The 16698-nt window shown below is 45.3% G+C and overlaps 1 protein-coding gene across 5 annotated transcripts in view; it reads left to right on the top strand.

The window, feature by feature from the left end:
• Nucleotides 1–16698, top strand: part of runx2b (RUNX family transcription factor 2b) — a 67518-nt gene that overhangs the window by 26857 nt on the left and 23963 nt on the right. For 3 of the 5 annotated variants that reach the window (XM_085937408.1, XM_085937409.1, XM_085937406.1), the window contains 2 exons: nucleotides 11483–11522; nucleotides 13022–15002. In XM_085937408.1, the coding sequence (XP_085793534.1) occupies nucleotides 14945–15002 (58 nt within the window). In that variant the 5' untranslated portion in view covers nucleotides 11483–11522; nucleotides 13022–14944. The remainder of the gene's footprint in view (nucleotides 1–11482; nucleotides 11523–13021; nucleotides 15003–16698) is intronic. The other 2 variants (XM_085937407.1, XM_085937405.1) reach the window with 2 other exon arrangements.

The raw sequence follows: 16698 nt of genomic DNA, 5'->3' as shown, positions 1-16698 counted from the left end.
CCAATCTGGTTCCTGTCAGGGGACATCAAGGGAACACCCGCAACGCAATCTGCGAGCGTCTCCCCTTCCTTCGCTTCTCTCGATGCGTCTTTCAGATGACTGAACCGTCGCCAAATGCTTCCAAATTCTTTTTCCCCCCACCACTCTTGTGTCTATGTTTGGAGCCTCCCCCGTTATGGATTGGGATGAAATAATAATTACCCTGTCAGATTCAATTGCCGCATGATGATGTAAGAAACAGGAAATATCATAAATATAAGCAGAATCCTGGCTTGTTTGATCGGGATCAAAATTAAATCCTTGGGACGGTTTGTCAGAATCCTGCCATAAAAGGCCTTCATACCACGTCATTTCCAAATTCCATGTTCAGTTTGGCGATGAGGTGCCTGGTACTGTTAAATTTGGAATGTCACTGCAGAAGAAATTTTTCGCATCTTTCCAATGGCCGGTTTATTCCATCGCCTGAAACAAACCCAGATTGGCGTTCTTTAGCATATTTGGTAGCCTCACGCCGGGTCGTAGCGCGGCTCTTACACGACAGGGCCCGATTCCTGGCGGACTGCACTTCGTCGCCTGGATTTGTTTAACCCCGGGGATCAACCTTCAGACGGGAGCATGTGTGCAGGTAATGACTGCCAGATGAGGCCAGGCCGGCACGCCGAGGCCTCGCCGATGCTCCGAAGACGAAGAATGAGCGCTCACATGTGCGAACAAATACAGGAACTGTTCTGGGAGACAACTGTGCAAATAGAACAAGTCGTCTTAGGGTTACTTTTTTTTTTTTTAAAGAACTGTTGATACAAAGCCGGGCTAATGCGAGGCGCCGTTAGCCGATGTGATGTCACTGCGGCTTTAAAAGCCGTCTGGCCCGCGTTGGCAAGCCAGACGCGACGGGCCAAAGGTGAGTTTGCCCCGGTGGCGTCTGGACATCGGGTTACCACAGTCTAGCTGGATGAACGCTCACCCTGTAATGACGAGACACTGGAAGCGATCTGCCTTGCGTCTTCATTCACAAAGCAAACAAATAAATATCGGAGATTAAACATAGAGCGGCATATTTGGCACTTGCCGCGACCACCCTGGAGGCCGCAGAGGCCTCCCAAATTTAGCAACCTCCCGTAGAGTCAACAAAAACAAGGTTGCCTTGCCAGGGATCTACAAACAGCCATTAATTGGAAATATCTCATCAGTGCTGATAGCCCCAATAAAATCGTCAATGGAAAATCTGATTTGAATCTTTTTCACGCCATGCGGCTTAAAGTAATTCCTTCCTTGAAATGTCATTATGTTTTACGCCAGTCGCCATGGCTTTGAATTCATTTGCTCCCCTCTGAAGCCTAAATATCCGAGTAGTGTGTAGCTTGGAGAGGACGATGAGGGCGCCGGATGATTGAATTAGACCTCGGAGTTATGATTTTTTTTTCAAAAGTCCTTGAACGACTCAGACTGTGGCTTATCCTCAATCGCGCGTTTGTCAATTTGGACTTAACCCCACTTTATTGTCGCCAGGGAACAGACCCTATGACAGGAAGCCTCTCCACATCAACCGCCGCTCGGGATAATTTAGCACGGCAACCCCCCCCTTGCTTCGAACAGAACAAACAAGACCCAAGGGTTTGATAAAGACGCCGGATGATGAAAAGGCTACTAGAAGTTAACCCCACTCTCCCCTTTTTTAGCCAAACACATGCACCTGGACCCAACGCAGTCCACTTTCCTCTTCCTGTTTTCTAACCCCCATATTTCGTCGTTGGGAGCAGGTAAAGAGGGGCATTCAAGCGTCTGAGCCACCTGGGGCAGCAGCAGCAGCAGGTTGAGAGAAACTTTAGTGAAGTCAGGCTCTGGAACATGTCTGCGGGCAAATTACTCTGCCGCTACTGATTAGTGGAGCCAGCTTCTCACCTGGCAAACTCAATATCGCCGCGTGACACCACCACAACAAGCGCTAGCCTCAGTTACGAGGTGCTAAACTTCAGCTTGTCAACGGCGACTACCATTCTTCCTTTAAATGGGACATATTTTGACTTTAATTGCTTGTGTATGAATACAAATACGGCGCTCGCGTAAAAGGATAGATAACTGGTGTTTATTACTTATTGTAGTTTTGCACACGTGTTTATTGTACATGGCAACCGGACGTTAGAAACATTTTGTGAGCAAGCAGCAGAAAAAGTCCAGAGTGACGTATCTGCTGCAGCCTACATAATAATTAAGTCTGACCGCGCTTTTCCTCTTTGCTCTTCCTCATCCTCCAGAAATAGACGCTTATATTCCCCCCGCTGGCTGCCTCTGCCTTTTTATCCAAGGTCGCGCTCATCACTCCTCAAGCGCTGTCATTAATATCCCCATTAGCTCCCCCTTGCCAAAAAAGGAAAAACTACACATAAGAAAATATCTCTTAAAACAAAGTTGAACATTTTGTGCCGATTTAACGGGCTGAAAGAGGATCTCGAAATGCTGTCAACGGTCGTCCGGTGGCGTTTTCTTTGTGATCTACTCAAAGGAGGTTTGCTTATTATTGAATGGCGTCTCTGTGAGCTCGGTATAGGCGGGAGGACATCTTATTAGGAGGTTAACAAAACACTCATCAGCTAATACCGCTTGTAATTGCAGCGGCGGTGAGGAAACACAGCATGCTAACACCCAGTATGGAAACAATCTGACAATGCAAACACTTCACAAAAGCCACAATGTGTGCGCGTGGAACTGTGTGTGTGTGCGTGTGTGCAGATGGCGAGTGTGCGAAGCGTCAAATTGGAGAAGCGGGGCCCGGTGTGAGTGCACATCTGGAGGGAATTTATGGCATAATTCCGTCTATTATTGCTGCGGTCGGTGCTTAAGGAGCGCGCGTACAATTAAGATCCACTCGGCGAGCCTACAAGTGGCCCCTGGCCTAAACTAATAAACTGTGCTGGAGAGCGCAGGATTCATTTGAGGTTATCATCATCCTCTCTGGATTGATAATTTTTCAATAGGCAATCCTCCCCCCATCCAATTTACTCATCTCAGTCTGATATTCAAATCTGAAATCATTTTGGCCGCAAAGTAGACGTATGGTCAACTAAAACAGTGCTGCTGAATTTCTGGATAGCAGCGTTCATGGTTAGCGATACGCTAGCCGGTTAAAATACCAAAGTGAATTTTAGTGCGTCGTGGTTGTTTGTCTCAATGGGACAAAAAAATATATTTTGTGGAGCTATATAACATCCAAATAATCAATAACGTGACTACTATTAAATTGTCCGTCACTTGTCAGTTATTGATTCAGTGCAAGCTCTAATTGCGTTCAAATGAAGTTGCTGTTGTTGTTTTTTTTTTTTCTTCAATGATTATTGATGAGGCGTTAGAGATTTAAGATCTCAGCTGGGAAAAGCGAACTCGCCGTGTGATTTAGGAGCTTCTAACAGCTCTGGCTTGAGCAGCTCGTAAACCACAACAATAAAGCGCTGCCTTCCGTGACCCGCCTTCTTCTTCACTTTCGGGGTCAAGTAGCTACACGTGTCGGGTTCGTGACCTCTAACCCCAACCGCTCAGTAGTCTTAAGTCACTTTTTCTTCCCTGCTTTTTTGTCACAGCCCCTTTATACATTCACTTCCTTGTCAAGCTTTTTCTCTTTGGCCAAAACAATTTTTTATTATCCATTAACATCACATAACGAGTATTCCGTGCTACAAATGTAGCAGTCGAGGCTAATGCCTGTTCAAAATAACCATCTGAAATTTTTACCAGGCTTTAGACCATCAACTATTTCATCCTGTTAGTTTCTGTGGGTGCCGCCCAATGTTTATTATTGATCTAAATATAAGTATATTGGGACACTTGGGATAAAGTGACTATCGGATGAGTAATGCGCTTGTGGCTGAGCTCCACCCTTGATAATAACGGAGGCCGTTTTATTCCCCCTCACCCTCCAAGGTGGTTTTACCCACTTGTTTTTTTTTTTTTTCTTCTGCTGCTGCAATGCTTTGTCACTCTTCCTGTAAATGTGTGTGCGCTTGTTTTGATTCTGGGCTGTTTTCTTTTGGACTATTTTCATCTTTTCTGCCCGTTATGATAATTATATGTTTAGCCGAACAATGATATTTCACCTCCTGTGTGAGCAGGGCCCGGAATGAATATAGTAGAGCAGATGTAAGAGACCAGCTCAAAGGCAGCCTGCAGCTCGTTTGACACCGTCATTCTCCTTAGTATCGCCGGGAAAAATTATTAAAAGAAGCCCAAATGTCTGAACCCTCAAGTCTGTTAAAAATAAGTCCGCGAGTGAACTTTTACAACTTCCCCGTTCAGTCTCTGTTCCTAACATAAAGGCATATGTAATACCAAAAAAAGGAGGAGGTAATTTACTCCAGTTGTGTAATTCATTCCATTTGTTTAGTCACAAAAGGTTTTGGGTCCAGCTCAGGAAGCGACAGAGACAACTGTCTCCCAAAGCCAGCCGACTGGCCGTCGATCAGTCGGACACTCTGTGGCGCAAAAACATTCGGCCAATAGTCTCGCCCAAAGGTCTCCCGCTGTGGTCCTTCACACTCGAGAGAAAAACGGTGTCTCCAACCTCCCACTCTGCCACTTAACCTTCCTTTTGATTTCTCATAGCAGGACAGAAAGCAAAGCTAATGCAATCCAAAGGAAAGTCATTTCTACGCAATGGTGCTAAAAATAACGGCATGAGAAATTGTTGCTGCTACACATCATTTTATGCCTTTTTAATTTGGCATTTTACAAGGCGTTTCGCATGATGTTAGAAATGGCTAGCAAGCTGTGGGCCAATGTGGCAAATAGCAAACAATTCTCCAAATAAGAAGCAAAACATGCTTGCTTCATGTCTTCTATCATTTTCCTTCCCTTGACAAGCTCCTGTGTAAGTCACTTTTACATCGCTTGCAAATCGCTATCTATTGAAACCATGTGTCTCATATTAAAGCCTTCCACTTGCAATAAATCAGCCGTAGTTGACGTTCGGACTTTATTGCAACAGCGCTCGCGTCATCTTTTGCGTGTTGCTGTGCTGCATGATAATTCTTTAATCGCGACTAATTGTTTTGCCATTACATGATCGAATGATGGAGGAAGTTGATTCAAGTCAGAAGGCCTGGAAATGCCTTCAACTTATAAATTCAAGACTGCTGCTATGACTCGATCCCACACCTCTTATCGTGAATAGTATCGTGTTTGGTAAAACTCAAGCCCGTTAGCCTCAAGCTCAACTTTAGCTGCGGACCCTTAGACCGCACAACCCCTCAGGGGGCTGACTTGCCTGCAACGCATTATTTGCGTCAAATCAAAAGCAGCTCAAGTATAAAAACCTTTTTGGGGGGGTAAGTAGAGAGATATTATTAAACCGAATATCAGCAATCGGAACTGGTGCTAGGCAGGCGGCAGATCTTTGTAGCATATTAGCGGTAAAAAATTCAGCAGCAAGCAAGAATCTGTCAAGACCAGGGGAGTCTTTATTTAATGTAGGCGGACAGCTGTTCAGCATTCCGAAATGCCAACAATCGTCGACGAGCGGTGCGTTTCGGTTCAGCCCACTCTCTGATGTTCACTTTGCTACGTTGGCCTTTCCGTAAATATTTTCAAGTCTGTCAGTTAATTCTGAGATTCCCCGTCTGGGAAAATAAACGCGGTGCCGCTGCGGCCGTGCAGTCGCTACATTTACGCGCCGAAACGTTGCTTATTTTTGCTTCACTCTCAAGAGTGGCGCTTCTGACAGTTTGTGGCGCAATTTCAACGACGGCGTCGGACTCTGTAATTACCAGCGATGAACGACAGAACAAGGATTCTTTGAAGAAAAGAGGATGATACGTACAAAAAAAATCAACAATATATATATATTTTTTCTGTCTTTTTTTAAACAACAAAACATGGAATTTCCGAAAGAACATTGTGCTGACTGATTTTTTTTTTTTTTTAAAGAAAACACAATGGTCGAGTGAGCAGTTACTCATAATTATTTCTTTGCTTTGTCAAAATGTTGACACATTGGCCTCAAAAATGTCCCTCCCGCGTTCGAGGCATCGCTTCCGAGCCAGTCGTCAGCCTCCGTTGTTGAGCGGGCCAGTGACCATCATGGCCCGCAACCCACCGAGTGGTCTCGCTCCGAAATAGAATGGTACATTCCAAACCAATATAACAGCGGCAGCGCACCATCTTGTGACCGCAGTAAATGGCAAAATTGTTGTGCATGCTCTCTGAGGCACGCCTTGAGAGAGAGAGTGAGAAAAAAAAATCCCAGTGGCGCTAACATCAGGTAGCATTTAAGTGTCCTTCTGCCTTAATGTATGACGAAACATGCCCGGCGTGCCATAAAGACACCAGCCGGGCCTTCAAAAACAGGATATGGTCTGCACTTCTCATTGACTGCACACAAACACACTTTAAAAATAAAACTTAACTTCTGTTTGATGACAAAAAAATTGCTAAAAAGGACAAAACAGTCGTAAGGCAGCTGCCGCCCATTTCTTGGGAAACTTTGCTGACTTACTGTAGATGTTTTTTTGTTTTTTTTTTAGAGGCTGTTCTCGCAGCTGTTTATCCGCCCTCGTGTTGTAAAAGACAGGAATGTCCCCAATTTATAAGAAAACGGCAGGATAGAGTAGTAAATTAAATTAAAATTGCTCATTTGGTTGTTTTTGTTGAGCTCAAAACTATCGCCCAATTTCCCACAGAAAAGAAAGTTCATAGGTTTCTTCAATTAAGCTTTTGGACAGGTTGACAAAATCAATGATAAGTTGTATTTTGTATGATAATACACTTTACATCTTGAAGATCTCTCACAGATCTGCTTCTCAGTTGTCAAAGAGCTTGTATGGCTCCCGCAAGTCATCTGCTGCGTATCAAAACGTTGGCACTTTCATCTGACAAACTAGCGTCGTCGACATCAATGCGTTCCAGATCTGGCAACCCGATAGCCTGCCTTTCTTCTGCTCCGTAAACAGATCATCCATTCAAAGCCCCTCCGCATCCCGACTTAAGACCGGGCTCAGCTCGGTGTCCGCTGACTGCTTCCACGTGTGTGTAGGCGGCGTTGAGGTGTGCGATGTACACTGGTGGCTATGTGGCGCCTTCACAAGTCACTGGAGCGGAGAACCTGACGGATACTCCTTATTACCGCTGAGGTGTCTTGCGATGGCTACGGTGACACTCCCAAGCCAGGGGCGGGGGCGGCTGTCGGTTACCAGCGCCAAGTTCACAGGCCGCTCAAAAAGCCCGACATCGATCAATCGGCAGACGCCTCGGCGTTGTCGATGCGCGTGGTCGTCGCCTCGTCGACCGTTGCCGTAATTGAGTCGTATTTGAATGGGGCGGATGAAAGTTGCAAATCTGGAGGCCATTTTGGGATGTCATCCAACAGGCCCAAACGATAGATTTACACTTAGAGCTCAATTCCTATTTTACTAAAAGTAGTCGGGCAACCGCAAGGAATCTCTAAATTCTCAAGTATCAATCAACTCTGAAGTTGAAGCTCTACAGCTCAGATCGGAATCGTTACTGTTTATACTTCATAAAATCAAGCCGGATTCAATCCACAGACATTGGAAATTGGATTTAGGGCTGGCAGTGTTAACAAGGCCCAAGTGGCAAAAGAAACGCAATCCGCTGCCAGCACAGAAGCCTGCGATCCTTCCCAGCGTCCGCAAAGACAATGGGCTTACACCCAGGCTTAAAGCCCTCAAGCCCAAAATGACTTCCAGAATTGAACTTCCTCCACATTTCGCCGAGGATGCGGAATAATAAACCCATGTGAGGGTTTATGCCTCGGATCAAAGATGGTAATTCGCCTACACTGTCCCGCCTCCATTATGAGGAAATCCACTGGCGGATGGTGACCATATGTTAGCTGCATTAATCCTCATACAGGAGAGAACACCAAACAGGAAGAGATGAAGTGGATGGGGGTACAAAACGAGCGGGAAAGAACTACATAAGCTCTATTGACTTTTTATACGAGCCACACTGGATGCTCCATGCTACAAACTGGAGATTTTATGAAAGCCCGTACAAGTAAGGGGTGGAACAACGTCATATATCAATCCGTAAAGGAGAGGCCGAGGGTGGTCGGGATCATCTGAGACTTTTTATGTGAGGCCCAACAGAAACGTGTAACATTTAACGGTTATGAGATTGCCAGAGAGGATTTTATTTCAAGGCGATATACCGTACAGCGTGCCATGCATGCGCTAACTGCTGCTAGCTTTGACGTCTTGGGTCTCTTTAATAGAATTTGGAATAAATCCAAGCCCAGAAAGACTGAAAAATATATATATATGTGGCTAGGTGCATATTTCAGCATATAGTTGCTGTTTACTGTCATTCCAAAAGGTTCACATTGTCCAAATAATGAAATTACGTACTGGACTTATGATTTGCAGCTGTCGTACTTGTTTTGAGACTTTAGTTGTAGCTTATCAGAAGCTACCAAATAAATGCCGCATGTGCGTCCCTCAAACCATGAATGTTCCCCTTTCACGGGGCGTTTTGATAATGGTGTTTTTGGCCACAGCCCAGCCGCGCTGCACCTACAGTATGCATAAATCAAATATTTGGCTTAGTTTGAAAATACACGGCTATATTGAGATGGGAGCGGGGCGAGATGATTTAATGGACACGAGAGGAAGAGGGAGCGAGAGAGTGCAGCCAAAAGCTTGGTGGTCTTCTTGCCGGAGATCAAGACCCGCCGACGGGACGTTGCGGAGACGACCAGATGCCGCTATTCACTACGGGGACATGAAAGTGTTAAGATGGCGGAAGTTTCCGGAAGGCAATTAGCGCATAATTTCAAAGGCGTGTTGGATTTGCAACTAGGATAGATTTATTACTTTTTTACCTTAATTAGAGGAAGTAGGAAAGATGCAATGGATAGGATTTTTATTTTAATATACAGAAGGAATTAGTTAGCTTCCTGGGATTTGTATTTTGAGAGACATTTATAAAGCATATACGTCGCACTTCATACATCACCGTTAACGTCAAGAATCACAGACCGAGAAATAATATTTGTCTTGGTTTATTTTCCTCTGCGTCGAAAGCTTTGATGAAATGTTCTGGACTAGCGTTGTCCTTTTGGATACTGCACATGTTTCCAGAGGGCTCGTCTTAAATTACGCCAGGAAGCAAGTGATGGTTTTCTCCAAATAATCCGATTGAATAATTTCCATACATTGCTGAGTGTAACCATTTTCAAAATCCCAATCCCGCCACTGACTTTCTCGGAGAAGCTTCAATCCCCCCCCAGTCTGTAAAGTCGATGCTAATTACTGTCAGACGTTCTGACAGGTTTGACTTTACAGCGTGGCGTTAATAGCAACAATTTGACAAAAGGCAAACAGCTCCCGGGGAAATTCACAAGATGTTTCCTCTCGGCCGGAGGGAAGAGAAAGACGGATGATCACAGATGCTGGCGCTTTGCAATGGTGACTCACGACTTTGTGCCAAACGACTGGGATTCTCAGAACGGTTTACCGGCACAACAGCTGGGACGTAAACTATCGCTAATCCTGATGGTCGCCCGCCTCTTTGAAGGCTGGTGCGCTGCCAAGGGAGGGCGACGCCCCACTAGGAACAACGTGCTATCACTTAAGCGGGCTTCGCGATGACTGCGCTGGCAGATGAAAGCGACGTGAAGGCCGTGAAAGCGGAGACTCATCGGCATTTCTGAGTAATCAAGAACAGGCGGCGGGGCGCTAGGGTTGTCCGTATCCGTCATCGATATCCAAAAGGCTTTTTTGTTTGTGCGTACAAAAAAATGGCCACAAATTCAGTTGCGCGCCTTTTTTTAATTCAATCACCTTTTTATCTGCTTTTGGATCGAGAGTGAGATCGTATTTGAACAATAGAAAGATTTTCTATGAGAGAGAAAAAAAAAATCAAATGCGTCAATGTGACCGGTCACAGACTTCCTTCCACTCTCCATCGTTCCCGCCGCCTCTCACACTGTCACTTTGCATTCGCCGGAGTTCATCAGAGCCACTTGTATTGTTTTTGCACGGTCAGACCTTTTTTCCGGGTATTTTCGCAGCCCGCTGTTTGCACACCTGGCGGAATTGTGAAAGTTTGTCTTGGGTCACGGGTGTGTTTATGCAGCCCCGGGCCCCAGAGGTAACCCCGTCACGCCGACAACTGAAAAGCCGGCTTGCGTGCGTGCGTGATTGTGTACACGTACGTGCGGGAGGCTGAGAGAATATGATTGAATGCGAGTGTGACCCAGAGAGTACGATTGTGTGCGTGGACTCCCCGAAGTGGTCTTGCTTGGAGAAGAGCCACGCTCCCTTTCAGCAATCAGGCAGCGGCGCCCCCGCTCTCACACTGCACTGTGTTTGTGTGTGCGCACATTGCTTGTGTGCAAGGCGCTACCATGTTTTCAGAAGCCAGGCTCGGTACGGTGCCGGGCTACTAATGAAAGCCAGCTTTCTTTGCTCCCATGTGGACATCAGAGTCGTAGAACGTTATGTAAGAGGGATTTCAATGCAGCTCTGCTTACCTTATTGCCTCTGTGCAACACACAAACAGATAAACAGAGAGTGACTTTTCAACCGCACGGCGAGTCTGTGTCATAACGAGATGCAATCGGAGCCGCGGCCACTTCTAATGATATCGACGTCGCCGTTTACCTCCACTCACCCCGTAACCGCGAGACGGTGAGTAAGCACGTAGCCGCCTGCTGCTTATGCTATTAGCGGCGCTGATGAGAGACGTCTGAACGTCTGTAAAGTCAACCCGTAATTATCGTGGCTGCGTGTCCGCGGGGCAAAGAAACACAAGTCAGATTTATAGATTTATTCCGTCTTCAAATTAGCATCGTGCCGAGCATTCCGGCATTTCATCCGGGATGGAATGTGCGGAAAGCAGTTCATAAAATGCGCATCCGCGAGTTGTATGATAATGGCGCGGCAGCCGAGGTATGAGAGGCATTGAGGCCCTTTAGTCCCCCCCCCCAAAAAAAAGTTTTGTGGGAGCTTCGCAACAAAGAAGTGGGCTTCCGACGTCTCTGTGAAATGGCTCGGATGCTCGCTAGGTGTTGACGAAAAGCCCGTGTGTCATTGTTTTCCTCCTGTGTGGCTAATCGGTCTTAGCGTCTTTGCTGCTTTGACTGCATCTGGCAACCCAAGGATTGATGGATGAATGATTTTTGTTTTGAATGCGTTGCCACCACAAGCAGCAAACATCCTCGTTTTATTTCTCTGCGGTGACTCACACTTTCCACATTTAGGATCAGTCTGAATGGATCAACGCTCATCAATTAGCATTTGCGGACAGCAGAAAGTCCTAAAGCATTTTGACGGATTGCTTTTGGAGCTTTACGGCTGTAATTCAATTAGGATACCAGTGGGGACGACGCAGTTTGTCGCTTATAATTGAATTAACGCCACTTAATTGCATTTATAGGCTGCTTGCTACTGTGCTTCATCGTACTCCAGCGTGGGACCGGAATATTTAACGGGAATACGAGAGCAAAGCCTCATGCTTGATTTCTTTTTCATTTCAGGAATTAAAGACTGAAGACTGTCCACTCACAAGATGTCAATGTAAGTCACTCCGTTTTTTGTTTTTTTTTACTTTAGAGGAAGTTGTGACGTTGTCATCAGAGCAATATGTAAAATCTATTTGTAAAAGTTGTATAAAACTCAAATAGTATAAAATGTCACCAATATCTTCTTCCAGTCATTTCTTCTCTTAAAATTGTACAAAAAATACATTTGCTGTGAAGCACATTGCATTTTAAACACAAGTTAGCAAAAATAGAAGGTGACCTTTTTATTTATTTTGTTTTTTTTAAAATGATAATCAAAAGACAATATAGCCCATAATTTAGTCACTGGGAAGCTCTCCTCTTTTCCCGCCTGTATTCTGTCATCCATCAATGCTTGGATCTTCCTCCCCTTTTTTTCTTTTTTTTTTTTTTTGGTTTAATTCCACATTGAAGAAGAAAAGCAGGCTCTTGTCCACAATGTCTTAAATTCAGCTTGAGAAGGCCCGGGCTCGGAGTCACGGCATTGTGAAATCATGTGAGACGAGCAATTATCCGTCACCAAAAGAAGACAGCGGAGTCTTTTGTTTGCGCCATTGTCGCTGCCACACGGGCCACCCTCACATTGGCTGGCTTCTCCAACGGGAGCCGCTCGCTGCCATCAGGCTGGCTTTGTTCTCGCCGGCAAATAAACAGACTGCGGCATAATGGACCACTTATGTGTAAGATCACTGAGGTTGCCCGGCGTGCCCCGCGCTGACTGAGTCACGGGCCTCGTGCGTCGTCCCCACACTTTCCCGGTGACACAATTTCTGTTTATGACACTCGGCGTCATGTGACTTGCGTTGGGGCTTGCATCATCACTGCGGCGGCGGCGTGTTATTATGTGTGCTGACTTTGCACTTCAGACGCTTAAAGCGGACGAGCAAATCAGAACTTCAAAAAAAAACAAAAATTGCAGATTTTGTTTGCCCTGCCCTCACTTCCACATTATTATCCACTCACACTTTTTCAGAAATAAAAACAAGCCGAAGCAAGGAAGGAAACCATAGCGAGCGCGTGTCATTTTCAGCAACACGTGAAACCTCGATTATGTTTCTGCAAGGGCTTGTGATAACAACATTGAAGGTGCTTGCATGTGTGGTCTCGAGTGGTAGAGCGGCCGGGTGGGCCTTCCAGAACCCAGACCAGAACTCACGGCGCGGCCAAGTTCTTCATCTTCAATTTGAGTCGTCGGCGTATTCGGCCACCGGAGGAGAAAATCTTACGAATTAAATATGAGATTCGGTATCGTATTCCGGCCTTTCACATGAACACAGCTGTCAAGAATTGTCTTGACACAGCAGGACTCCCATACTCTCCCCCCCCCACCCCAATAGCATGCCCTGTTTACATCCAGCAACGATTTAGAAAAACGTTCAATCCGCCAAAACACCGTGTTTTCCAGACGTCGTCGCAAATGCGCTCTTGCGTGACTCGCTCGGCTCCTCTTACGGCGTAATCGTCTCAAATCCCCTCCAATCAAGGACGTTCGCTTTTGTGTTTTTGCCTCCGCAGCCCGAAAAACAAAAGCAGAAGCCTGATTTGGCATGGACCCGCCCCCTGGATCAGATCTTGGATCGGTGGAGCTCGACCTCCATGGTTGAGGTTTGGCAGGAGTAAGGTGCGTGTAAAAAGACTTTGGCAAAATATATATATATATATTTTATATATATGTACTGTATTTCACTGATTTTTACCGATCATTAAAATTAGCTTTGTAGTTTTGCCATTACACTTTAAAGCCATTCCAAACACAGTGGCTTTTCTGATTTATTTTTCATTCCGTCTTTTAGGCAGGCAGGGTCGTGACGCCTAAATTACACTCCCGTCATATTGCCGGTAATTTGCCGCGCTCGTCCGTCCCGCACCTTTAACGCTTCTGACAGCGGGGCATCCGATCGCGTTGGCGAGCGGCGCTAAAAGTTGTTATTCGAAAGGCTAACGTTTCCAAATATCCAGAAAATACAGCGGGGATATTTTTAGCGGGAAAGGTAAACGCCACGGCTGACACCACGCATTAAATCTCAGAGTGGAAATAGCCGGCGTGCGTCTCGTCGATGCCCGGGGCGTGTTTGCCTGCCGCCAACAGCCGCGCGGCGACGGCCAATCCCGGGCAGGCGCTGTGACCCGGGAGGCATGTTCTTGTTTTAGATGGCAAATATTTACCGAGTGCCCAGCGCCAAGGTAAATTCTTCACCGCGCAGAAATACGGTAAGTGGCGAAGACGTGAGGAACTGCCCGGCGGCTCGGATTGAACGTCATTATTCTTTATTGTCCTAAAGCACACACACATGGAAGCTATTAAAACGTGTTTAATCACGACTAATTGGGCCTCACCGACATCAATCATACAAACAAGCATATAAGATTTCATAGCTCATAAATATGGACTTTATTGATTTAAGCGGGGGATTTAAATACTTGATAATGGTACAAACCTCATCATAAAACCTGATACCTGTTGGAGATCTGTCCAAATATATAATCAATGTGTACATGAGCCCACCAAAAGGATTGGAATTGAATTGATTTGAGCAGAAAGGTTTGGCTTTACTGTCAAATAGTGGATGAGAGCAAAAGTATTGTGGATAACAAATTATTTGGGAAAATCCCTAAAGTGTTTATTGCGCTCTGGCATCAAATCCTCCCTTTTGTTTTTGTTTTTTTTCTGCTGAGTAACCAGCAAGTTGGCGACTCGTTTCTCGCCTTCATTCTTCACATTCCCCTTGTGGCTTCCGCTCGCACCTGACGCGACGTGTCAAAAAGCGCATGATGACAGAAGATTGCAGAGCCCTTGCAAAGATATTCTGACAACTTCTCCGCTGGGAGGTCGCTCCTCACGACCTCCTCGGATCTCGAAAAGCAGCTTTGGAAGGGAGAAAGCGGGAGTGACACATGGGGGAGATGGGTGCTTTCGAGCCTGGAACCACGCGAGGGGGAGGAGGGAAGGGAGGAGAGAGGGAAACCACAATGAGGGTCCGGCCCACCGCCGTGGTGACGTCGCGGGAGCACGTGAGAGAGGCTCTCCAGTGACGGCGCGTGGAGGGCAGGAAAAGCAGTTTTTAAAGCCGCTGGTGCCGTTTTGGGGTTTTTGCGCGAGGTGCTCCTCCAAAACAACCACAGAACCACAGACGCGCGGCTCGGGGCTTGGCGTGGCCGGAGCGTCAATGGTTAATGGTCGCGGGCCAGCAGCACCAGTCACAAGGACGGCGCTAAGCGGGTAAGAACCATCCGAATTTTTTTTTTTTTTTTCCCTCCTCCATAAAACCCAACGCCGGCTTCTTCCTTGTGGTCATCCGAATAGTTGATACGTAAAGGCATGTCTCGCGGCTTCCCGAATTTATTTTTTCACCCCCTGTTCTCCTCCCCCCCCTGTGACATGGTTTAGGACGTGTCAAGGTTCACGGAAACCGCCGAGGAGCGAGAGCTGGTTCCGGCATGGCGTCAAACAGCCTCTTCAGTACCGTCACACCATGCCAGCAGAACTTCTACTGGGGTGAGTACCGCTTTGATTCCTTACGGGCTGCCGGGGTCTTTTTCTCGGGGTCAGGTGTTTGGATGCGAGGGAGTCAAGCATCCCGGATGGTCATCAATTAGAACCTTGGTCGACCACACTTAACCTGTCTGACACCGCACACCTCAAAAGCTTCTACAGCACAATCAGAATCTTCCAATAAATTGTAAATACATTTCAGGTAGCACATTTTGGCAATCACAACAACTGCATTAAGTTTAATCATGATTTTGGCACACCATGAAACCACAAAACCATCAAGTAATTGCCATGTTGTCGTTGAAGTGCCTTTAATTTGCACTATCTGTAGTCAGCCTGCGTTTTGGATCTATATTTCCATCATGGTCTGAATCCTTTTTAGGTGACAAAGATTGAGTTTCAGGAAGCACATTTTGGCGCATAATACAAAAGACAAAGCATCGAGTCCTATCGAAATGTCTTTCGTTTGCTTTGTACTCTATTCAGCTTGCATATCGAATTTAAGATGGATTTTTACACTTTGCCAAACAGTGACTTTCAGATATGATAAAAACAATAATAATTTGCCTTGATTCCAATGCAAAGCTTCTTCATATTAAGTAGGATCTAAATTGTGGGGCAACCAAGCTCAAGTTCCAGCTGCCAAATTTTGGCAACAGTAAGAGACTATGGTGGATTAAAAAAATGATTTCTACTGGATTATTCCCCCCCCAAAAAGTTTGACCACCAAATGCAGTGAATGGATTAAACTTGGGTCAACCTTTGGCTACTTCATTAAACAAACATTTCATGTTTTTGTTTGTTTTAAGACTTGGACATATCTGGAGTTTCAAGAACCAAATTTTGGCAGCATGCATTGTTCACTTCAGTTTAGTTTCCATTTTCAGTCCAAAATCTTTTTTTTTTTTTTTAAAGAATGCCCACGATCCAGAACCCAAAATCTAATTTAACACAACCGAAGTCCCGCTCATAAATATTGACGCAGATTAAATTTTGGTTGTAATTCTCACAGATGCAACACTAATTGGGGATCAAATGGCTGAGTTAGTTATGTTGTAAATAAAGTAAAATACTCAGGCACAAATATTAATAGATACAAAAAAAATGCTCAATGTTGGTGAAGTTGTTTTTGCTTTGGTCTTGTTACACAAAAAGAAAATGTTGTCTATACGGTGTAAATCATGGTCTTCTTTTTTGTTGTGATTTTTTTTTTTGCACAATGGTGGCATCTTGACACAACTAGCTCAATGTGATACTTGAATGCTGTGGAAATTCATGGAAAGTCCCCGGATTCTTTTTGGAAGATTAAGATGAGCTTTAAACAGTAGCCTAATGATTTTCAGACTTGTGCACTGTAACTTATGGTTGCTTGTTTTGCTGATATGGCATTTTTTTTTTGCATGGTGGCAGAAGCTTTTATAATGTACAGATGGATGTATCGTCTTGTCATTTCAGAATTAATTTGGAAAGATTTGAATCACCAGTTTTTTTAACTGTATTATTGAAATTTTCATTTGACTTTTTGTTGTTATTTTTATGGACTTGAGCGTCTTGAGATAAGTCGGGCAAATAAGTAGTGCATGAGCGCTCGAGTTTTAAACAAACATTTACAAGCCAATGTCTCTACTCGCTCCGTATCCTGAGCGGCTGAGTCCAAATCAAATATCTGCAAGATGTTTGTCAGAAGTCTCGAAGCTCC

The sequence above is a fragment of the Syngnathus leptorhynchus genome, chromosome 18, assembly GCF_054491065.1.
Source record: "Syngnathus leptorhynchus isolate UIUO chromosome 18, UIUO_Slep, whole genome shotgun sequence".
Taxonomy (NCBI): Eukaryota; Metazoa; Chordata; class Actinopteri; order Syngnathiformes; family Syngnathidae; genus Syngnathus; species Syngnathus leptorhynchus.
Note: the sequence above shows the minus strand (reverse complement) of the source record. Positions and strands in the feature narration are given on the sequence as shown.